General features: G+C 39.0%; 1 protein-coding gene across 5 annotated transcripts in view; it reads left to right on the top strand.

The window, feature by feature from the left end:
* Positions 1 to 529: 529 nt before the first annotated feature.
* The window catches only part of PNPLA8 (patatin like domain 8, phospholipase A2), a 51,809-nt gene continuing 26,793 nt past the window's right edge, over positions 530 to 25,545 (top strand). The window contains exons 1-5 of one of the 5 annotated variants that reach the window (XM_038004471.2): positions 550 to 653; positions 6,243 to 6,317; positions 11,538 to 12,549; positions 12,692 to 12,841; positions 21,176 to 21,327. In XM_038004471.2, coding sequence (XP_037860399.2) covers positions 11,794 to 12,549; positions 12,692 to 12,841; positions 21,176 to 21,327 — 1,058 coding nt within the window. In that variant the 5' untranslated portion in view covers positions 550 to 653; positions 6,243 to 6,317; positions 11,538 to 11,793. Of the gene's footprint in view, positions 654 to 6,242; positions 6,318 to 6,359; positions 6,543 to 11,410; positions 12,550 to 12,691; positions 12,842 to 21,175; positions 21,328 to 25,545 lie in introns of those variants that run through there. The other 4 variants (XM_038004469.2, XM_007982591.3, XM_038004470.2 and 1 more) reach the window with 4 other exon arrangements.

Raw genomic sequence — 25,545 nt, 5'->3', positions numbered from 1 at the left:
ATTTAGTCTGGGTGGCCATGCCCAGGAATGGATACAGAGAAAGGAGCGCGGCGGTGCCGCGCACCACCCTCTAGGAAACTGGTATCGCAGCCCGCAGCTCCTAGGAACTGAGACAGCTTGGGCAGGGGCTTCAGGGATGCGGAGAGGGAGGCTTATCTCTGCCTAAAGAGGATAGCGGCCCCCAAACAAGCAGGCCAGGATACTGCTCCGAGGTCCCGCCCACGAAGGCAAAACGAAGTCCCACCGCTCACACACCCGGGAAACACAAGAGCACAGCACGCCCCACCCGCAAGCCACACCTCGCGCATCACGCACGCACGCACGCACGCACGCATACACGTCTGTCGCTGCTTCCCGCCTTGCGCTCCGTCATGCTCTATTGCGCATACTTCGGGGAGGGGGAAGAACGCAGATTGACAGGGACGCAGAGGCCTGAGCGAGGCGGAAAAACCTCACCCGAGCTAGCGGGTAGACCCAAACGGCTAGTGCGTCACTTCCGCTGGGGGCGGGGCGGGGCTGAGTGAGTGGTGACCCAGCTGCTGCGCCAGTGTTTGTGTTGGAAGCTCAGCTGATGCAGGCCGGTAGGAGTGGACGTCAATGCCGGGAACGAGCGAGTCGCCGCTGCAGCCCTTGTGACTGCGGCCTGCATCCCGGTAAGTGGCCGCGAGGGGACAAGGGGCGGGACGATAGGAGGCTGGGTGATCGTTCTGGACCCTTGTCCGTTTCTCCGGCTCTTCCTTTCTCTTTCTTTGAAGGGCACTTCCCTAGCGAGAGGGTGGGGAGACGCCAGGCTTTGGGGAGGACCTGGCGCTGCAAGGAGCCCGCGGCTCCTGGAGCTCATTGGTGCTCGGCGCCCTCCGCCCCCGTGGACTTTGCTGCCCCAGAAGCGCAAACTGTTTTTGGTTTCGCCGGTCCCGCCCTACTCCTCCTGTCCCATCCCCAGGACTCCCTCCCCAATTTCCCAGAGTCTGTCTGCCTTCCCCTGCACTTTAGTGTTCTCCAGTAGTTAGCTGGTCACTCTCAGGAGGGTTTCCCTACTCTACATCATTCTCGACTGTCATTGTGCACCTGGTGATTCTACTGCCTGATATTTTTTGTCAGCGATTTCTTTCTAACCCCATCCGCATTTGATTCCATCCCTGACCACTGCTGCTTAAGTAGATTCAGGTGTGTACTTTTTAAAAGGTGAAGGTATATGAATCACTGTTGCAGTGCTTCCTATCCCTGTGTCATTTCTATCATTATGCTGGAAGGAACCTGCTTTCCACGCCTAATACAATGATAACTTTAAAATGGTGATTCATAGGAAAAACTTAAGAGAGTTGTGACATAAGGGACTGTCATATAATCCTGTTTAAAATACTGTTTGCATTTCCAGTAACAGTTGTATCCTGGTTCTGCAGTCCTAATTGCCAAGAGTTCAAAAATGACAAATGTTTCAGTGTATTAAGAAAATGCTGTTAAACAGTGGAACATTAAGAACTGAGAGCTTAAGGCTTGTGAGGCAGTTGTATCAAGCCCATTGTAGCTATTTTGTTAAATTGCTTATGCAAATTAGTTGTACTTTCAATATAAGAACATGTTTTTATTTCGTAATTATAATCAACTTTTTCTTAATGTTGATCTCGTTTTTTATTTCTGTATCAGGCCTAAATTAAAATATTGTAAACGCCCTTTTAATGAGTGATGTTGAAGGAAAGGGTCAGTTTCACTAGTTTAGATATTCACTTGTTTCACATGCAAAGTTGTTACAAGAACAACCTGTACTTTGAGTTGTTTTTTTACCCCAGTTAGAGAGGTTGTGCTGAAGCTGCATATTGCTTCAGTCGTGGAATATGTATTTGTAAAAAGGTCAGAGTTAGAACGCTTAGCCATAGACACCTTCCTGTCCTGCCATTTTTTGTTGTTGTTGTTGGGAGTCTCTCTCTGTCACCCAGGCTGGAGTGTCCTGGCGCGATCTCGACTCACTGCAAGGTTCAAAGGATTCTCTTGCTTCAGCCTCCCGAGTAGCTGGGATTTACAGGCGTGCGCAACCACACCCGGCTAATTTTTTTAAGTAGAGATGGGTTTCGCCATGTTGACCAGGCTGGTCTCAAACTCCTGGCCTCAAGTGATCCACCCGCCTCGGCCTCCCAAAGTGCTGGGATTACAGGTGTAAGCCACTGCGCCTGGCCGATCATTTCTTAGTTCTTATTTTTTTCTGCAGTACTCGCATATTTTATTCTGTTCCTTATCCGTTACTTGAAAAAAATTGGTCCTGTCTTGGTTTCCAGTGTCCTGATTTTTTCAGGGTGGCTTTTTCTCCTGTTTTGTTTCCTTTAGAGTCTTTCTTCCTCTTCTTAGCTCTGGGTGGCACTCAAGCCTCTACCCCTGTCGCTGTCTCTAAACTAGAGTTTCATATTTGAAACCCAGGTATACTTAAATAGGCATGTGAATATACTGAAATATTATGGAAAATATAGTTTGTATTGCAAATACATATTTTTCAAGGAAAAAAAGCTTTTCTCAGGTTCTCTAATCCCAAAATAGTCATGTATTATTACTGTAAACTGTCATCTGATAAATCCATCTAATGTTGTGGTTTCTGCTGCCACTGTGCTGGTAATTCCACACGTAAATCCATAGTCTGTGTACATTTCCATTCGAATGTCCCACTGTTACTTCATCCTGTGAATCCAAAAGAAAATGTGTTTTTCTTTCGTATTAAATTGGCCCCTTCACAGTTTTCTCATATTCGCAAATGGCACTCTTCATATATTTCAGATTTGAAACCTTAGGGCTCTCTTAACACTTCCCTCTCTTTACCCCATTCTTGGCTGTCAAGTCCTGTGTTTTGTTGTTTTCTCTTTTTTCCCTTACTTTCAAAGTGTTCAGAGTGGCTCTCTTCCCCACATTAGTACTTGCTGGGTGCGGTGTCAGAGCCCCAGCATTGGAAAGTGGTCAGCTTGGGATAGTAGGGTAGTAAGAAAAATTTACCAACAACAGTATAGATTTGAAAAGGAAAGTGTTATTAGATAGAAAGAGTGCTGCAGAAGAGTGCAGTAAGGTGCCTCAGCAAGAGAGGACAGCTCACTGCAGTGGATTTTCTTCTTGGGGTATTTATGGACCTTACAGCAGAAGCTGAAGGGTAACTTGGACCATATTAGCCACGTAGGTCATGATCAGTGATTACATTTGTAGACATTTTGGTGCTTTGATATCAGCAAAGGTTGCACAATGAGTTTTGACAAGCATACATTCTGGACATGTATAGAAATTCTAGTTACTTATACGTTGCTGGGAAAGAATCCTGGTACCAGATGCTGGCTTTAGCCAACAGAGAAGTCTAATTATTTCTAAATTCCTCAGATAAGGAGTTGTCCCTCTGGATGGTCTGCTCAATGGCCACCAGGGGATCTTTGCTCTCCTCAGTACTGTTACGTTCAGACTGTTGTCACCCTTTTGCCTGTGTTATATTAATAATTAAGTGATATCCTCTGTAAATTCATTCTTTCCATCCTTAGCTGGGCCTCTACCTAATAATTCCCTTAATTCCTCTAGTTAAAACTCCATTCCCTTCTCTAGTGGTTGGTCCAAGCCTCTCCGTTTTATTCGTACCTCCCTTGTATTTATACTACGTCTATTCTTCCTTGCTCTTTTTTCAGTTGATGGTAGCGTCTCACTTTACATTCTTCTTCCTATGTTTTTGCGATCTAACTTCTGGCTGAATGTACTCTCAAAACACTTATCTTGCATTTACTAATGTTGTGATTTGGGGGCAATTCAATTAAACTTACTGATTTTGTTGGTCATCTTTGTTTTGTAATTTTTGCTTGGTAGTTGTCGTTTCTGAGAAAGGTGTATTAAATCTCTCATTATGATTATGAAGTTGTCTAATCTTGTAATGGTTCCCATATTTTGGCCTTTTGTACTATATTTTAATGCCAAGTTGATAGGTGGTTTCATAAATTCATCATATTGGAAAGAAACAATGCAAAATTCTGCCATAGTCTAGTCTCCATTTCCTGCCTGAATTTTGGGGTCTGTGACCTCAAAATATCTGAGACAGGTCTCAATCAATCTAGAAAATTTTGTCGAATTTAAGGACGCACCCGTGACACAGCCTCAGGAGGTCCCACTGACATGTGCCCAAGGTGGTCAAATGCCACTTGCCTCTGTACATTTTAGTGAGACATAATGCATCAATCAGTCACATCGGTTTGATTTGGAAGGGGACGGGGCTTCCAGGTCATATAAACATTTTCTGTTTGGCAGTTGGTTGAATGAGTTGCTATCAGTGGAAAGGAATGTCTGGGTTACCATAAGGAGGTGTGGAGACCAAGGTTTTATGATGCGGATGAAGCCTCCAGGTAGCAGGCTTCAGAGAGAATAGATTGTGAATGTTTTTTCTTTTTTCTTTTTTTTTTTTTTGAGTGGGAGTCTCGCTGTGTCGCCTAGGCTGGAGTGCAGTGGCACTATCTCAGCTCACTGTAATCTTTGTCTCCCAGGTTCAAGTGATTCTTCTGCCTCAGCCTCCCGAGTAGCTGGGACTACAGGCATGTGCCACTACGCCTGGTTAATTTTTGTATTATTAGTAGAGACGGGGTTTCACCATATTGGCCAGGCTGGTCTTGAACTCCTGACCTTGTCATCCACCCACCTCAGCCTCCCAAAGTGCTGAAAGTACAGGCGTGAGCCACCGCACCCGGCCTGTAAATATTTCTTACCAGACTTAAGATCTGTGTTGATGTGAATGCTGGAGGGGTATAATGAGGCACATCCAACCCCCTTTCCATCATGGCTGAACTAGATTTTCAGGTTAACTCTGGAATGCCCTTGGCCAAGAGGAGGGGTCCATTCAGATGTTGAGGAGAGCCGTAGAATTTTATTTTTGGTTTGGTTCGTCTTTATCATTCTTTTTTTCCCCTTACTTGCCTTTAATCATCTTGTAGTTCTTGCTGTTCCAAAGCTCATATTTGTCTCCAAATTGTTGGTTGTTTTTTCTCTCTGACTAGAATGCTGTTTTCCCAGATTTTCTTAATAATTTTCTTTCTTGCTTCTTTCAGGTTTCCACTAAAATGTCAACTCAGTTCTGATCACACCATAAAATAACGCTCTGTGCCCTTCTTCCCCTCCCCCCTGCTTTATTTTAATTCATGGCACTTCTCAGCCTGACTTTATCCATTCCATTCCTTATTTGTTTTATTTCTCAGTAGATTGTCTTCTCCTCCAAGGTCTACATGATTACCTGAGGTTTAATAAGTAAATGGATCATTCTTTTATTGTTATGCAGTGTCTCCTTTTTATCCATAATTAATGCCTTTCCCTTATGTTTACCTTCAAAGGCTTTTCATTTTCTGCTGGGTAGTTTTGGTCTGGTATAACATTTTTCCCAGTCCTGTATTTTCAGCCTTCTGTTACAGGTGTGTTTGTAGCTAGCACATAGCTGGAGTTTTCATTTCTGAGATTTTGCTCTCCTTGTTTATTCTGGGTACAGTTCTCTTTTTGACTCTTTATTTTTGTTCTTTCTGTTTCGCCTTTGAACATTTTAGACCTTAATTTTTTTATATTTCTGAATCTTAGTTACACATTTGTTTTCTGGCTATATTTGCTGATCCTCTCTGCAGGCGATGGTGCATTTCTTTGCATGTTTTGTAACTTCAGTGAGTTCATTTTCTGTGGTAGTTGCTTGGTGTGGGATCCCATTGCCCATAGGGTATCTGCACCTTGAGGATAGTATGACTGCAGTTCCAGACCCGTGGGTCCTCTTAAACCTGGAGATTTTTTACTATTGACTTTGAGCATGGCTTTATTATTTTATAAAATTATTTTTTATTTTTTAAATTGCCAGATAAAGGTGTATGTATTTACGGTGTGCAACATGATTTTTTAAGTATTATTTTCATTGTGGACTAACTAAATCTAACATATGCATTACGTCACACAGTTATTTTTCTGGTTTAATTTTACATTTTCTTGGTATTCTTCAAGTTGAGCATGGATTTTTTTTTTAAATGATGTATAATATTTGTATATATTTATAGGGTAGATGTGATATTTTGATACATGTGTACAATGTGAAATGATCAAATCAGGGTATTTAGGATATGCATCACCTTGAACATTTATTTTTTCTTGGGAATATTTCAAATCTTGTAGCTATTTTGAAATAACACAATATGTTATTGTTAACTATAGTCCCTCTACTTTACTATTCAAATAGTATAACTCATTACTTCTTTTTTTTTTTTTTTTTTTTTGAGGTGGAGTCTCGCTCTGTCGCCCAAGCTGGAGTTCAGTGACTGTGATCTCGGCTCACTGCAAGCTGCACCTCCCAGGTTGACGCCATTCTCCTGCCTCAGTCTCCCAAGTAGCTGGGACTACGAGCGTCCGCCACCTCGCCGGGCTAATTTTTTGTATATTTAGTAGAGACGGGGTATGACCATGTTAGCCAGGATGGTCTCGATCTCCTGACATCATGATCCGCCCGCCTCGGCCTCCCAAAGTACTGGGATTACAGGCGTGAGCTACCGTGCACGGCCTATAATTCATTACTTCTAAGTGTATGCTTGTACCTATTAACTATCCTCTCTTATCCCCTCCTTTCCAGCCCCCAACTCTCCCTCACACACACTGTTCCTAGCCTCTGGTAACTATCATTCTACTCTCTATCTCCATGAGATCCAATTTTTTTGGCTCCTACATATAAGTGAAAACAGAACATGGCTTTTTATCCACAAGTATTTTACCTTAAGTGTTTTTGTGTCATTGGGGCTGCAGAGCTTTTATGTTAACTTGACTTATCTTATTGACTGCAAGTCCCAAGGAGTTTGGAAGAGCCTTGTGGGAATCAAGAGAAAATGTCCCCTTCCACCTCTGCCAGTTTGCTGAAAATCAGCTGACAGAAACAGATTACTAAGAAAAATGGCATACAAATTTATTAATGTGCACAGCTGAGAATCGCAATGATTACTTAAATATCCCAGTGGGGCCCACATACTTACATAGCTGTTTTCAGAGGGGAAGGAAAGATGGGGAATAGAGGTAATTCTGTTGAGCGGCAATAACTGATCACTAGGGCGAAGGAATGGACGGGGGGTTGGAAGGACAGAGATGAACTTGTATTCTCTTTGAAAACTGAATGAGCCTAAGAGACAGACTTCATCTTATGAAAGTGTCATTTGGGTGTGGTTATATTCTTCAGTCTTCCAGTCTTCTTTTCTGCAGCAGATAATAAAATTGTTTTCCCGTCTCCCTGAGGAGGAGACGGGAAAACAATTACTCTCCTTGGGGAATCTGTCTGGTCTTTTTGTAGATAGGGGAAAAGTCTCTTCTAGCATCTGTTGATCTCTGATGGGGCTTTAATTCAAAATACTTATACCAGGCAGCCATATTTTGTGGTAGAATTCCCTGGGCTCCTTCAGCCTGGAAGACAAGACAGGCTTTGCTTTTTTTTCTCTCTCTTCCATATAAAATTCTAAATGGCACATGCAATTTAGAAGGAAGAATTTTACTTTAGGCTGTTATCTTACGGACAATTGGAATAGGTTCTCAGTTCCATCTTTCTCAGCGTCATCTACCTCTCTCTCAATCTCTCTAGGTCCTGCAGTAAAACTAGACTATATGCAATCTCTGCACATACTATATGTGCTTTCTTCCGTGCTTTCTTCTGTTTGCTTCTGTGTGTAGTTTTGTTTGTTTTAGAGATGGGGACTCTGTGGCTCAGACTCCTGGGCTCAAGTAATCCTCCCACCTCAGCCTCCTGAGTAGCTAGGACTACAGGCCTGTGCCACCATGCCCAGCTAATTTGTTTTATTATTGTTTTTTTTGAGACAAGGTTTCACCATTTACCTGGGCTGGTCTCAAACTCCTGGCTGTGTTTGTTTTGTTTATGGTTATTTAGAATTCTCTCCTTTCCTTCTCATCTTTACACATGATGAATTCCTTTTTAACTTTGGCCAGTTTTTAACCTCTTTTTTTCTTAAACTTCCCTCGATTTTATCTCAATTTGTCTTTCATTCACATGGTACCTTCTGTTACAGTGCTTTAAATATTTTACTTTTTCTAATTACAAAATAAAACCTCATTATAAATAATTCAGACAGTAGAAAAGTAAAAAGTAAAAACCATTCTCATTCCCTTTCGGCCCCATGCCTTAGGTCATAAGAATAAACAGATGCTTATCCTTTCAGAATCAGTTTGTGTATGTATATGTGTGCCCATAAGATTTCAACTACATATGTAGATTTTCATTTTTTAATATATGTGTGTGTGTATATATATATTCATGTGTGTATAGCATATATAGAACTGCAGATTGCTTTTTTAAAAAAAGACTTTTTTTAGAACAGTTTTTAGGTTCACAGGAAAATTGAGAGGAAGGTACAGACATTTCCATAAACCCCCTACCCCAGTACACGCATAGCCACCTCCATTATTGGCATCACTCACCAGAGTGGTACAGGTATTATAATTGATGAGCCTGCATTCACACACAGTCCCCCAAGTTCATAGGGTACATTTGGGTTCATTCCTGGTGGTGTACATTCTGTGGGTTTAAACAAATGTTTAATTATATTTATCCATTATTATACTATACAAAGGATTTTTAGGGCAGTAAAAATACTATCCTCTGTCCCCTACCTATTTATTCCTTCTGTACTCTGCTTTTGGCAACCACTGATCTTTTTACTGTCTTCATAGTTTTGCCTTTCTAGAGTGTTATATAGCTGGAATCATACTTCTATGGTCTGAATGTTTGTGCCTCTCAAAATTCATGTGGAAATCATAACCGCTAAGGTAATGGTATTAAGAGGTAGGTCTTTGGGAGGTGATTAGGTCAGAAGAGTGTAGTCCTTAGGAATGGGATTAGTGCCCTTCTAAAAGACAACCCGTAGAGCTAGTTAGTACCTTCTACCATGTGAGGACACAGTAAGAAGACAGCCATCTGTGAACCAGTAAGTGGGCCTTCAGCAGATACCAAATCTGCTAATACTGATCTTGGACTTCCCAGTCTCCAGAACTGTGGGAAATTTTGTGAGAAATAAATTTCTATTGTTTATAAGCTACCTAAGCCAGGCATGTGTACCTATAGTCCCCGCTACTTGGGAGGCTAAGGCAGGTGGATTGCATGAGTCCAGGAGTTCAAGGAGGTAGTGAGCTATGATCATGCATGCCACTGCACTGCAGCCTGGGTGACAGAGTGAGACCTAGTCTCTATAAAACACACACAGATACCCCATTTTATATATGGGGTATCTCCCATATGTAAGCTCCCCAGTTTATGGGATTTTGTTGCAGGAGCCTGAACAAAGACACAGTATGTAGCCTTTTTCAGATTGGCAGTTTTCACTTAGTAATATGTATTTCAGGTTTCCCGCAGTCTTTTTATGGCTTGATAGCTCATGTCTTTGTAGCACTGAACAATTTTCCATTGTCTACACATACCATATATTGATATGCCACAGGTTATCCATTCACTTACTAAAATACATCTTGTTGTTTTGAAATTTTGGCAATTATGAATAAGGCTTCTATAAACATCCATGTGCAGATTTTATTATGGACATAGTCTCAGCTCCTTTGGGTAAATATCAAGGAGTAACATTGCTGGGTCATATGTTAAGAGTATGTTTAATTTTGCAAGAAACTACCGAACTATCTTTCAGAGTGACTGTACCATTTTGTGTTTCTTCAGCAATGAGTAAGAGTTCCTTTTGCTTTACATCCTCACCAGCATTTAGTGTTCTCAGTGTTCTGTATTCTGGCCAGTCTAATGGGTATGTTGTAGTATCATGGTTATTTTAGTTTGCATTTTCCTGATGACATATGATGTGATACAACTTCTCATATGTTTATTTGTTTCTATATATCTCCTTTGATGAGGTGTCTGTTACAGCCTTTGGCACATTTGTAATTGAGTTTGTTTTCTTATTGTTGAGCTTTAAGAGTTCTTTAAATATTATGGATGACAGGTCTTTATCAGATATGTCTGTTGAAAATATTTTTTCCCAGTCTCTGCCTCGTTGTCTTATTCTCTTGACATTGACCTTCACAGAGCAGAAGGTTTTGTTTTTTCTGGTTTTTTTTGAGACAAAGCCTGGCTCTTATTGCCCAGGCTGGAGTGCAGTGGCACAATCTTGGCTCGCTGCAACCTCTGCCTCCTGGATTCAAGTGATTCTCCTGCCTCAGCCTCCCGAGTAACTGAGATTACAGACGTGCACCACCATGCACAGCTTATTTTTTGTATTTTTAGTAGAGACGGGGTTTCACCATGCTGACCAGGCTGGTCTTGAACTCCTGACCTCGTGATCTGCCTGCCTCAGCCTCCCAAAGTGCTGGGATTGCAGGTGTGAGCCACCACGCCTGGCCAGAAGTTTTTAATATTAATGAAGTCCACCTTATCAATTTTTTCTTTCATGAATCATGCATTTGATATTATCTCAAAGTCATTGCCATTCCTAAGGTCATCTAAGTTTTCTCCTACGTTACATTCTAGTTTTATACATTTACATTTTATATTTAGATCTGTGATCTGTTTTGAGTTAATTTTTTTGATAGGTATAAAGTCTGTGTCTAGATTAATTTGCATGCGTATGTCCAGTTGTCATTTGTTAAGAAGACTATTTTTGCTCCATTGTATTACCTTTGCTTTTTTGTGAAAGATCAATTAACTGTATTTAATTGGGTCTGTTTCTGGATTCTTTATTCTGTTCCATTGATCTATTTGTCTTTTCTTTTACCAATACCACATTTTTAAATTGGATTATTCTTTTCTTATTTGTATGTATTCTTTTTATATAGTGGTTAAGAACCCCTTCTATGTTAGATGCTATAGTTTCTTCTAGCCTGACTTACTTGATTTAATGAGCACTTATTACTTAGGTAGTGAAATCTTTTTCACATGGCTGTTAGCAGCTCTAGACTGGAAGTTTTGTTTCATATCCTGTAACTGTGTGACTTCAGCATCTAGCACCATGTCTGGTATAGATTAAGTATTCTATAAATCGTTTGCAATGAATGATGTATAAGACCTGACCTTTTTCTTCAAGGAATAGTGTCTTCAAGTCTAGTGCCACATAAAGTAGTCCAGAATTAAACAGTGAGGAAGGGGGAAAAAAAAAAGCGGAGTATCTGAATTGCATATTAAATTATGTGTTGTAGGAAAACTTACCTATTGGGAAACTTCTCTAAATTAGTTCTTTTCCCTAAACATTCTATTCCTCATTTTCTTTTTTTATTTACCTCTATACTGAAAGTGAATTATTTTATATTAGCTTAAAAATGAATTTTCTATCAGCTATAATGGCAATATTTTATCTGCTTTTTTTGATATAGCTTGCTGAGTTTAGTCCAAATAGTCTTGTATTTTCTATTATACCCAATTTCAATTTTTAACGTGAATTCTAATTTTTTTTTCTTGCCATTTCAGGTAAGACCATGAATTATGGCATTTCTTAAATGAAGCACTCAAGAAGTGAGAGAATGTCATAGAAAATAAATGATTTTTAAGTTATGTCTATTAATCTGACTGTAGATATATATATTTACCTCCTTAGTAATGCAAGAAGTGTTTGTGGGAAGCAGAGAAGCAAGCAACTGCATTTCTTGTTCTCACCTAAGCATTGCTGGAGGATAAGCCACATCAGTCTACAAAGAGGTTTTCATACAAACATAATAAAATGTAAATGGACCAAAAGCGAAGCACATTCTTGCAGTAAGCACTGTTACTCTCCAAGCAACCATGGTTTACATATTGGAATTTTGAAACTTAGCACTTCTGCTCCCAAGGGACTTACAAAAGTGAACATTTGTATGTCCCGTATTAAAAGTACTTTGAACTCTGTTTCAAAGGCTATTTTTGGCAATCGAAATGAAATGATTTCACATTTAGCTCAATTTAAGCCAAGTTCCCAAATATTAAGAAAAGTATCAGATAGTGGCTGGTTAAAACAGAAAAACATTAAACAAGCCATCAAATCTCTGAAAAAATATAGTGACAAATCAGCAGAAAAGAGTCCTTTTCCAGAAGAGAAAAGTCACATTATAGACAAAGAAGAAACTAGAGGTAAACGCAGTCTTTTTCATTACACAAATATTATAACCACAAAATTTGGAGAGTCATTCTACTTTTTATCAAATCATATTAATTCATACTTCAAACGTAAGGAAAAAATGTCTCAAGAAAAGGAAAATGAACATTTCCAGGACAAATCAAAACTTGAAGATAAAGAGGTGGAAGAGGGGAAATTAAGTTCTCCAGATCCTGGCATCCTGGCTTACAAGCCAGACTCAGAGTCTTTAGATACTGTGGACAAGCCTACAAGTCCTTCTGCGATACCTGATGTTCTTCCAATTTCAACTAAACAAAGTATTGCTAACTTACTTTCTCGTCCCACTGAAGGTGTACAAGCTTTAGTAGGTGGTTATATTGGCGGACTTGTCCCCAAATTAAAGTATGATTCTAAGAGTCAGTCAGAAGAACAGGAAGAGCCTGCTAAAACTGATCAGGCTGTGAGCAGAGACAGAAATGCAGAGGAGAAAAAGCGTTTATCTCTTCAGCGAGAAAAGGCAAGTTGTTCAGTGTGCTTTTTGGTTCTATTACTTTTTGTCAAATTTATAAGTTTTATTTCCTAGTGAGAACTAAGAAACTTGAATTGTTCTTTAGAGCAGTTTTGTATTCTAATCATATATATTTAATATGTCTTTGTAGATTATCGCAAGGGTGAGTATTGATAACAGGACCCGGGCATTAGTTCAGGCATTAAGAAGAACAACTGACCCAAAACTCTGCATTACTAGGGTTGAAGAACTGACTTTTCATCTTCTAGAATTTCCTGAAGGAAAAGGAGTGGCTGTCAAGGTAATTTCTAATTTATTTAATCTGGTTTTGTCTTGGAATAAAAATACTAAAAAGTCTTCTAAAATGGAGAAGGCAAAGCCATTCATTTTTCTATTTTAATTTTGTGGTTTTTATTATACATGTGATGTATATTCCGTAATTACCCTATTTATTTTGTGACATACATTATGCTAATCATTTTATTTTGTTAGCACCAATATGTATACATGAAATTAAACATTTATAAAATAGAAAATAATCAGTGTATTAGTTGAATTGCCTAACAGCTGCCAGAGTTTTCTTCAGAGCAATGTAAATATTTATACTATGTAACTATGCTTTTAAGCTAGGAGACATAATTCATATGTAAGGCTGTTTTTATTTCATGGTCCTTTCATATTTGAAAGTCTAAAAATTTTAATGACCTTACTCATAATTGAATTAGTAATTATATTAAGTAAAACAATGAGCTTTTCTTTGCCTCAGTTTTTCAATTATAAAATAATGAGGATAATTTAGACCCATTTATATGGACTGTTTTCAAAGCAGTACTATAAAATATGACCAATGTGATTGAGTCTCTTTACATCTATATTATTGAGACTATTTGTAATATTTCATGAAAAATTTGAAAATATAATGATAGATATTGCTTAAATTTCATTAGAAATCTCTTAGTGCTTATTTTTAGCTTGCCATTCAGAAAATTGTTTTAATTTAGATTGTATTTATTTGACTTTTTAACAATTATCTTGCTGAAGAATTGTCTTTGAATAATGTACCCATCCTTAATTGTGTATTGTATAACACATACATTATTATAGTTAGCTTCAGTATTTTATGGTCCTACAATTTAGGATTATATTTTATATTTATATAATCTCTTGCATAAAAGATAAGATTCTCAAATATACATATGCTTTTAAGTATATTTCACATTTCAGTGATATACTGAAAGCAAAGGTTTTTAAATAGAATTACATACTGGCTTAGTCCATTTGGGCTGTCATAATAAAATACCTTAGCCTGGGTGATTTATAAAAAACAGAAATTTATTTCTCATAGTTCAAAATGAGAACTGGGCAGTCCAAAATCAAGGCACCAACAATTTGATGAGAGTCCTGTTCCTCCTAGACAGCAGCTTCTCATGGCCTACTTACATGGCAGAAGGGCAAGGGGGCTCACTTCAACCTCTTTTACAAGGCCAGTTGTACTACTGATGGATTTCTGAGTAGTTTTCAGTTGTAGTTTATTATTAAATAGTCTTGCTAATTGAAACTCTGAGCACTCTTTTATCTTGCATAACTGATCCCAAATCTAAGGACCTTTCAATACTATGAACAAATGTGATGGGAATGTATATCCAGATCAATTATGAATAAAAGTCTAGATAGTCTGAAAAAACTCGTCACCCTTCCCTTAAATAATCATCTGAAAAACAGTGAACTGGACAAGTTGCGTAAAACATGTCGGCATGTACGCTCTAGTGTGAACTTTTCCAGCTAAACTTTTTGTTATTATCAAGAGTTGAGCTTTTTAAAAATGATAGAATTTTTATAAAACATCTGTATGAATTTTACTTTTTTATGTGTCTGCCATACTTATGGTAGCTAAATACAGTGAATTATGTCTGATATGTAATGCCCTAAAAAAAATTGAGTTACTTATTTTGTATGCTACATTTATGGCAGTCACATTTAGGGAATTGTCTGTGATAATTTTTTTCACTGTTTGTGATGAAGGTGGTCTCCTTTCATTATGTTTTTTAATTAAAAAGAAGAACTTTGACCATTTAGAAAGAAGGCAGCACAAAGCATCGTAGGGAATTAGAAAAAAGAAAAGATAAGAAAATAAAAATAATATATTTTTACTACCCTCAGATTGCCACTGTAATGTATTAGAGTTTATTTGTGTTCATTGGATTAAGCTGCCTTAAGCTCTAATAGCAAACAACACCAAAATCTCAGTGACTTAACAAAACAGTTTTATTTCTGGCTCATGCAAAGTCAACTGTGAATTTGGGTGACTCTTTGGCACAGTGAACCTCAGTGTGGTGGTTACGAAGATCCTGTCCTGTTGTCTGTATTTTAATTAAGTCTTCCTCTATGATTTCTATGACAAGGAAAGAATATTTCAGCAGAAGTTGCCACAGGTTTCTTCTACTCGCAGTCTGTTTATCCTTTCTGATTGCATGGGCCTGAAAAGTACAACCTTCTGTATGCTTGGAAGGGGAAGCAAACTGGGTGTTGGTGAACATTAGTAATGTCTGCCACAGTATTCCTTCAGAAATTATTCTATGCACATATATACCAAAATAAACTCATTCTGTATATGTTGTTTATAATCTGGTTTTTTAGCATATAATGTATACCTTTCTATATCAGTAAATGTTCCTTTATCCTGTACCCAGTTTGAAAATGTTCTTTACGTAACTGATTAGATCCAAATGAGGGCCCAGTCTAGATCATCTAGATCACACATTGCATCTGACTGTTTCTCCAAGTCACTTAAAATATAATGCAGTCCTTCAGCCACACCTTCTTCACCTGCACCTTTAAAACTGACTTAATTCAAGACATCAGGCTGGTTAACAGGCAGAATGACTTACTTTCTGGATGTACTTGCCTTCTTTCTCAATGTTACTTGAAGTGTTCCTCTTTCCTTTTCATTTCCTGAACATTGGAATTTAAATATAATGGCTTGATTGAGTTAAACATTTTGTTGTTAGAGCACATTGTAGGTAATGTCATGTGCCTCATAATGCATCACATCAAGACACACATGACAATTAGTTGAACAACCATTAGTAATGCTAAGGATGACCACCGGGTTAAGGTGATGACAATCTGCTTCTCATTGGACAGTTGTGCTAGTAGTATTATCTCATCAACCATTAACCTAATCATTTCCAGAACTAATAATTTCATTAGAGTTGCAGAATGACCAATGTCTAATTCTGTTACTCCTACATTATAATTGACATTCTTCTGTAAAGTACAGCCTTCTTTCATCAACTGAAGCTATTTGGGTATTCTCAAAGGCAAATTTTACAGGAAAGGAAAGAGAAATGCTTAATTTCCTTGTATTTAGTTACCAGTTTTCAAAATAAGGTGTTGCTTTAATAGCTGCCTCAGTGATTAAATGAATTTTTTTACACCTTTAAAATAATATTATGGACTCCTTGTTTTTCTAAGTTAAATGTGTTTGTTTTTCTTTTTTTGGGAGACAGAGTCTCTGTCACCCAGGCTGGAATGCAGTGCCACAGTCTTCACTCACTGCAACTTCTGCCTCCCAGGTTCAGCCCAGCTCAGCCTCCTGAGTAGCTGGGACCACAGGCATGTGCCACCACACCCAACTAATTTTTGTATTTTTTGTAGACAGAGGGTCTCACCATGTTGCCCAGGTTGGCCTCGAATTCTTGGGCTCAGGCAATCTGCCTGCTTTGCCCGCGGTACTGAGATTATAGGTGTAAGCCACCTCACCCAGCTTATTTCTTTCTTTCTTTCTTTCTTTTTTTTTTTTTTTGAGATAGAGTCTCGCTCTGTCGCCAGGCTGGAGTGCAGCAGTGCGATCTCAGCTCACTGCAACCTCCGCCTGCTGGGTTCAAGGGATTCTCCTGCCTCAACATCCCAAGTAGCTGGGACTACAAGTGCCCACCACCATGCTCAGCTAATTTTTGTATTTTTAGTAGAGACGGGGTTTCACCATGTTGGCCAGGCTGGTCTCGATCTCCTGACCTCAGATGATCCACCTGCCTCGGTGTCCCAAAGTGCTGGGTTTACAGGTGTGAGCCACCGCTCCCGGCCTCGCCCACCCTGTTTCTATGTTCTATTTTCTCCCCCTCTCTGTTTTAAAATGCTGAATTTGTCACAAGGATTCATACATCCTTTAGGTTTATTAAAAAGCTTTTTATAAAAATGTTATATATAGAAAACAACACAAATCATAAGTTTACAGCTCCATGATTTTTCACACATGAAGTACATCTATATAACCACTACCCTGAATGAGAAACAATCTTATGAACACTCCAAATACTGTCCCCAAAAAGGTTGATCCGTTTTTCAGAATTCTAGCAGCATAATTTAGTTGTGCCTCTTTTTGCTTGTTATATGAATGATAAGCATGTGTTCTTACATGTCTGGTTTTTTTTTTCACTCCATATTATGTTTGTGAGAACCTTCTATGTTGTTGGGTATACTTTTCATTTTTCCCTCTACTGCTAGACATTTGGATGGTTTGCAGTTTGGGAATATTTAGGAGTACTACCTCTGGGTTATATGTTTTGGAAAACACAGGTCTTCGTTTCTTTGGGGTATATACCTAAGAGTACTATTGCTGCTCACAGAGTGAGCATATTTGTATCATTAGTAGATACTGCCAAATGGTTTTGCATAGTGCTGGTGCCAATTTATTCTTTCACCAGAATTATATGAGGACTCTGTGTTCTACTTTCTCTCCAACACTTTATTTTGTAATCTTTTTTCGAGACTGAGTGTTGCTCTGTCGTCCAGGCTGGAGTGCAGTGGTGCGTTCTCGGCTTGCTGCAACCTCCACCTCCTGGGTTCAAGCAATTCTCCTGCCTCAGCCTCCCTAGTAGCTGGGATTACAGGCACCCACCAGCACACCCGGCTAATTTTTGGTTTTTTAGTAGAGACAGGGTTTCACATGTTGGTCAGGCAGGTCTTGAACACCTGATGTCAAGTAATCTGCCCGCTTTGGCCTCCCAAAGTGTTGGGATTATAGCCGTGAGCCACCGCACCCAACCTTTTTAAATCTTTTCAATTTGAGCAGGTTTTTTTGGTGTTAAGTGATATTAAATTGTGGTTTTAATTTTTTATTTCATTGATAGCTATGACATTCAACATCTTTTCCATGGTTTATTGGCCGTGTTTATACTTCCTTGTGAAGTACCTATTCCAGATCTTGCCTGTTCTTCCGTTGGGTTGACCAACTTTTTCTTCATTATTTGTAGAATTTAAAAAGTATATTATGGTTGTAACTGACTTGTCATGTGTGGTGTGTATATGTATGTCTTACAAATATGTTCTCCTATTCTGTGGCTGACCTTTTCACTCTTGTGTTTTTTGATAAACAGATATTCTTAATTTTTTCTAATTTATAATTTGTTTTTTTTTTTTTTTTTTTTGAGACGGAATCTCGCCCTGTCGCCCAGGCTAGAGTGCAATGGCGCAATCTGGGCTCACTGCAAGCTCCGCCTCCCAGGTTCACGCCATTCTCTTGCCTCAGCCTCCCGAGTAGCTGGGACTACAGGCGCCCACCACCAAGCCCGGCTAATTTTTTTGCATTTTTTTAGTAGCGACAGGTTTCACCGGGTTAGCCAGGATGGTCTTGATCTCCTGGCCTCGTGATCCGCCTGTCTCCGCCTCCCAAAGTGCTGGGTTTAGAGGCGTGAGCCACCGTGCCCAGTCAATACTTTTCTTTATGGTTAGTATTTTGTGTCCTGTTTAAGAAATCTTTGCCTATCCTAAAGTCATAAAAGCATTTTTGGCCAGGCGCCGTGGCTCAGGCCTGTAATCCCAGCACTGTGGGAGGCTGAGGTAGGCGGCTGAGGTGGGTGGATCACGAGGTCAAGAGATCAAGACCATCCTGGCCAACATGGTGAAACCTCATCTCTACTAAAAATACAAAAAATTAGCTGGGCTTGGTGGTGTGCACCTGTAGTCCCAGCTGCTTGGGAGACTGAGGCAGGAGAATGGCTTGAACCCGGGAGGCGAAGGTTGCAGTGAGCCGAGATTGCGCCACTGCACTCCAGCCAGGGCAACAGAGCAAGATTCTGTCTCAAAAAAATATATATATATACACACATAAATTTTCCTGTGTTTTCTTCTGAAACCTTGCTTTGCCTTTTACTCTTTTATCTACTATTCATCTAGAATAGGTTTGGTTGTGTGGTGTGTGGCAGAAGTCCTGACTTAAAAAATACACTTATCCAGTTGACTCAGCACCATTTATTGAAAAGACCTTTATCATAAATGAGATGTATATATGGATCTGTTTCTAGACACAGTATTTTTTATTTATTTATTTTTTGAAATGGAGTTTCACTCTTGTTGCCCAGGCTGGAGTGCAGTGGCGTGATCGTGGCTCACCACAACCTCCGCCTCCCAGGTTCAAACGATTCTGTTGCCTCAGCCTGCCTAGTACCTGGGATTACAGGCATGCGCCACCATGCCCAGTTAATTTTGTATTTTTAGTAGAGATGGTTTTCTCCATGTTGGTCAGGCTGGTCTTGAACTCCCGACCTCAGGTGATGCACCCACCTCGGCTTCCTAAAGTGCTGGGATTACAGGTGTGAGTCACCATGCCTGACCAGATACAGTATTTTGTTCCACTGGTATATTTGTCTATTGTTGCTCTAATAGTACACTGGCTAAATTTTTGCAGCTTTATAAACTTAATATTAGGTAGTATAAATCCTCCAACCTTTTTCTTCTTAATATTGTTGGCTTGGCTATTCTTGACATGTTATATTTCTATATGAATTTTAGGATCAGCTTATCTACAAAAAAAATTTTAAAACAGAAAAACATGGTGGGATTGCAGTGAATATATGGAACAATTTAGGGTGAACTGGGTGTTTATTGAGTTTCCAGGCTATGACATCTTTTTGTGGTTATTCTAATATGAACATCAATTCTTGGTTTTTGTCATTCGGTACTGGATTCACATGCTTTATAGTTTTTCTGGACGCTGGAGATTGTAAATTTGAAAAATTGCATAGGCTGTAGATTCTATCAAATTACATATTTTTCCAGGGTTTATTTGTTCTTCTGTTTAGCATTTGAGTGGAGCACAGATAGCCTTAATTGAGTTACGGTCAAATCTGGATCAAGGCTGTATTACAGTTTGGGTAAGACCTCTCTTTTGCCCTGATTTTAGGGCATATTCTTCTGGGGCTTTCAGTTGAGAGCCTGGTGTGTTCACTTAACCACCACCTCATTGGATCCTAAAATCTCAAGAATACAAAGCCTTCCACTCTGATTTTCACAGGTCTTCAGCTTACCTTTCGCCTTTCACACCTCCTGATTTTAGAATTCAGCAGATGTCTTGAGGTAAAGCTAGCCATGTGTTTGAAGCCCTTCAGGTCTTCTATTTTTTTTTTTCACTCCAAACCCCTTAGATGCTAAGTGATCAGCTGGTTTCTCTGTCGTTTATTTGGGGCCCTCTGTCTGATTCAGACTCAATTTTTTCATCCTTTACTTTTTCCTGGAATCAGCAAATGCCTCAAGGGAAGAAAAGCTATAGTTTACCAGCTCACTTCCTAGCAATTACTCCTTCTCCAGATTCTTGGCTCCATCTGTTCTTGTTGCTTCAGCAGCTCTCTGTCTGATGCCTTTAAACAGATGGTGCTTTTCTTGTATTTCATCAAGATTTTCTTGTTCTTAATGTGAGCATTGATCTCTAACACAGTGTTTCATCTTAACCGGAACTGGAAATTTGCATTATTCTCCACCATTGCTCAAGTTCCTCTAGTGGGGCCTCACAGCTCAACATTAGGGGAAAAAATATTGAGAAAGAATTTAGAGTATTTCAGATTGATTGATCATAAAAAGGAAACAAAATGAGTGATACCTAGGAAAGTTATTTGATTTACAGAAGGTTACACAGCAGAATTATAGCTGCCACTCAGCCATTCCATTAAACCTGGGGTACTGACTATGTAAGATGCTTCTGTGTACAGAAGCTAGAGAATCTTTGGTAAGCAACATAGAACTCTAGGATTTAAGCTCTTGTCTGTGATCAACAATATGATGTTGAGTGCTTAGAATCTTGAAGTCTCAGGTTTATTTAAACTGATTATTTAATTGTAGTAGCCTGTTTTTACCTTCTTACCTCCATTTTATTTGTTAACATTTGTTCCTATTCCTTTATGAGGCACCCTTGAATCCCCTATGCAATGTATATAAGATGGTTCATTATTTCTTTTTAATAACAGTTTAACTTCTAGTAGTTACTATGAATCCGTTTTAGAGTCTTAATCTCAGGATTTGTACAAAATATTATACAAAATTTATAATGTTAACCTTTTGTTGTAATACTTCGTGAATTTCTATAATTAAGTAAATTATATTTTCTTTAGTTAAGTATTACACCTTTTAATGAAAATATTTGAATAGAGGTTAATTTTTGTCCCAATATTAAAACAAATATAATCTAGATAATTGACATTAATATATCAAAAACTAATCTGTCTTATAAGATTACTGAGAAAGTAATGAACACTGTCACCTTGATTGTCATGTGATGAACTGCAGGTATTGGTTAATAATAATCATACATTTTCAGTCTTGATTTGACAAAAGCAATAAAGTATATTTTTTCTCAATATAGGAAAGAATTATTCCATATTTATTACGACTGAGACAAACTAAGGATGAAACTCTTCAGGCTGCAGTTAGAGAAATTTTGGCCCTAATTGGCTACGTGGATCCAGTGAAAGGGAGAGGAATCCGAATTCTCTCAATTGATGGTGGAGGAACAAGGTAAGGCTAGGAACATGATTCTTTTTTCTTTTTTTTTTTGAGATGGAGTTTCCCTCTGTTGACCAGGCTGGAGTGCAGTGGCACAATCTCAGCTCATTGCAGCCTCCGCCTCCCAGGTTCAAGTGATTCTTCTGCCTCACCCTCTCAATTAGCTGTGATTACAGCCTCCCGCCACCACACCCAGCTAATTTTTGTAGTTTTAGTAGAGATGGGGTTTCACCATGTTGGCCAGGCTGGTCTCGAACTCCTGACGTCAGGTGATCTGCCTGCCTTGGCCTCCCAAAGTGCTAGGATTATAGGCACGAGCCACCACACACAGCTGGAACATGGTTCTTAAAAACTACAGATTCAATTCAGCTTTAGGAATTTAAAAAAATGATTTGATATATCATTATAAAATCAGATTTTTTAAATAAAACATGAAATTGTTGTAATTAATCTAAGTGCTACTCTGACATATACTTCAATTCTTACTTTGGTTTGATTTAGTATTTATATTTTCATATTTTATTTTATTTTATTTTAGTATTTCTATTTTTATATTTGACCTTTTTAGACCTTTTTGGTAGTTTAGAAGCCTATCAACCATTATTCTCATAAAATCTTGACAGTGTTTTATAATTTTAGCTTTCTTTTATTATTTTATTTTATTTTTTTGGAGATAAAGTCTTGCTCTGTTGCCCAGGCTGGAGTGCAGTGGCGCAATCTCATATCACTGCCACCTCTGCCTCCCAAGTTCAAGCAATTCTCCTGTCTCAGCCTCCCAAGTAGCTGGGATTATAGGTGTCCGCCACCATGCCTGGCTAATTTTTTGTATTGTTAGTAGAGACGTGGTTTCACCATGTTGTCTAGGCTGGTCTTGAACTCCTGACCTCAGATAAACCACCTGCCTCAGCCCCCCAAAGTGCTGGGATTACAGGCGTGAGCCACCGCACCCAGCCAGCTTTCTTTTATCACACTTATCTTACCCATATATATCCACTAGTCACTTGATAAAGTGATGGTTGCAAAATGAGGCTATATTAACTTCCTGACTTCTGATGTCTTCACTTGGAGATGCCAGTTCTGGTGCTATATAAGAAATAAATTCATTCTTTGTTCAGAAGGAGATAATTTCACTCTTAAGCTCTATTTTTACTACTGGTAATCCATCCATGCTTCCTACTCAAGTCTTTGTTTATCTAGTTTCTTCCAACTTGTTGGTTAGATTTTTTGGCTTGGTTTTTCAAACCTTTTCCCCAAAATCTTCTAGCTCATTCTCTAGTTCCCTGCCATCCCTACTGCTACCTCATAATTCATAGTACATGCCCTGCCTATTGTTCTTAGCTTTAACTTACCTCCCTGATTTTGCTTTTTGGTATACCCAACTTGCCAACCACTCTTCTGTATGTTCAAGTACTACCCTGTATCGTTTTGTTAAATTCCTTGGTTCTCTATTCACCCGAGTCCTTTATACTTTGACATCAATATGAAGGAAGGAGTAAATAATGAGAGAAGGAAGCTAACCTCAGATGGTGGCAGTGGAAGGCAGGAGGAAGGAAAAACATACCAGTAACTTTTTTTGAGATGGAGTTTTGCTCTTGTTGCCCAGGCTGGAGTGCGGTGACATGCTCTCGGCTCACTGCAACCTCCACCTCCCAGGTTCAAGTGATCAGTTCCCCCACTGCAGCCTCCCAAGTAGCTGGGATTATAGGCATGCACTACCACACCCGGCTACTTTTGTATTTTTAGTAGACACGGGGTTTCACCATGTTGGCAATTCTGGTCTCAAGCTCCTGACCTCAGGTAATCCACCCACCTCAGCCTCACAAAGTGCTGGGATTACAGGTATGAGCTACCACGCCCAGCCAATACCAGTAACTTTTAAGAAACATGGAGACAGGATATGGTAGACATAGGTCAAGATCACTCTAAGTGTAAACCTGTGTGTGACTGGGACAGAATTGCAGGGAATCTCAACAGATTGGTGTTGAGGAAAGACAGTTTTTTCTTGAACATATTTAATATAAGATTATATCCATACAGAAGTGCTCGGTTGTCAAAAGCCCACTGAAGAGAGAACAATCTTAAAAGATCTTAGAGGATGTTTCTTAAGAAAGTGAATAATGTTAAGAAGGTGTATGTCATTCATGTGATATAGATACAGTGATAACTGGAGAGATTATTCTAGTTCATAGAATTGGTTCCAAATGGTGAGAAATAAGGAAAATGGCAGTTAAATGAGTAGAAGCATTTCACTAAGGAGCAGAAGGAATCCTTTCTGCCATTAAGTTCAGGGGAATTGCGACAGGTAGTGTCATTCATTGAGTCAGCTAACAGACATTGGGTGCCTACTATGTTGTAAGCCCTGATTTAGATCCTGGGGACAGTGAGCAAACAAAACAATACAGTGTTTGCATTGTAGAGGAGGAAAAAGACAACAAATAGAAAAACAAAAATATGTTATTTTGGCTGCTATGGAGAAAAATAAAGCAAAGTAAAGGGATAGAGAGGAAGAGTACTATTTTAAAGAATGCTCAGGACCAAGACTTCTTTTTAAAGAAGTTATATTTATGTAGAGATAGGAAGGAAGAAAATTAAAGAACATTCAGATGTCTGTTTAAGGTCAGACAAGCATGATGAAAAAGAAGTTTGTATCCAATAAATAGTTTATCTTGTAGAATAAGAGTTGTATTAGTCATATAAGGAGGAAATCAGTGTGAGGTAATTTGGGAAAATCTAGGGGTGGGTTAGGATGAAGTTAGGTTTAGATTTGTAATTCTCCACTGGAGGTGATTTTGCCCCCTAAAGGACATTTGGCAGTGTCTGGAGACATTTTTGGTTGTCATAACTAGGGTACTGCCACTTTCATCTAGTTTGAAGAGGACAGTTGTGACTAAACATGATACAGTGCACAGGACAGCCCCGCAAAACAAAGGCTATCCAACCCAGAATGTCAGCAGTGCTGCTGTTGAGAAAACTTGGTTTAGGGGAATATGGGAAAGCAGCCTGAATGGGAGGTTTGTGTGGAAAGCAGTAATGTATGAGGGCTTGAGAGAAGAAATAAAAAACCCTATCTTTTACTTCTTTGGTATAAGAGAACCTACAGTGGTAGGCATAGACAGCTGTGGCAACTTGGCAAATATATATGTATTTACATTCATGCAGAATTTATGAACACAACATTTTAAATAGTTAATTTTCCCAATTATACGAGTAGTTAGAAAAACCTGAGAGAGAAAAAAATCCCTAAAACCATAGCTCACAACTCTAAGATTATTTTAGTATTTTGATTAATTTTCTTCTAATATTTTTCTTTGTGAACATATATGTGCCTATTTTATTTCCTTTTTGTGATAGTGGAGGTCATTGTTAAATATATTGTATCCATTACATTTAATTCATCATCTTGCCTTGAATTAATAATGTATCTCTTTCATAAGACATCTTCTTAACTCTCCTCAAATCCACATAATTTGTTGTATTTAAAAGATCAGCATCTTTGGTTTTCTACTTTAATCTTACAGAATTTTCTAGTTACTTCCTGTTAACATTATCAAGGCACAATTTGACACTCTAAATTTTTTGGTGCCTAACTACCTTTGTGTTCCAGGACTTACCTACCCCCTACCTTGTGTTGGGAATAGAGCTTTTCATCGTTTTTTTGTATTCTCCCACTGTTAAAAATTGTCATGATACACACATGAGAGTTTGCATGGTACGTACACCCTCAATTGGTCTATATCTCCTAAGCTTTTTCATCGTTTCGCGTTCATTCATGAAGCTATTAACTGCTGTTGGCAAGGATTCAGAAATGAGCAAAGTCAGCAACATTAATTAATATATCATTAATGTAGAGGGTTATCCTAAAGTTATTGAAAGTTTTTAAAAATGAATAAAGAAAAGGGAGCTTAAAAATCTGACTGGTGGCCAGGCGTGGTGGCTCGCGCCTGTAATCCTAGCACTTTGGGAGGCCGAGGTGGGCGGATCATGAGGTCAGGAGATCGAGACCATCCTGGCTAACACGGTGAAACCCCGTCTCTACTAAAAATAAAAAAATTTAAAAAAAATTAGCCAGGCGTGATGGCGGGCACCTGTAGTCCCAGCTACTCGGGAGGCTGAGGCAGGAGAATGATGTGAACCCAGGAGGTGGCACTTGCAGGGAGTCTAGTGAGCCACTGCACTCCAGCCTGGGCAGTCTCAAAAAAACAACAACAACAAAAATCTGACTGGTGAAAT

This window comes from Chlorocebus sabaeus, chromosome 21 (genome assembly GCF_047675955.1).
Source record: "Chlorocebus sabaeus isolate Y175 chromosome 21, mChlSab1.0.hap1, whole genome shotgun sequence".
NCBI classification, from domain to species: Eukaryota; Metazoa; Chordata; class Mammalia; order Primates; family Cercopithecidae; genus Chlorocebus; species Chlorocebus sabaeus.
This window is presented reverse-complemented; position numbering and strand designations above follow the sequence as displayed.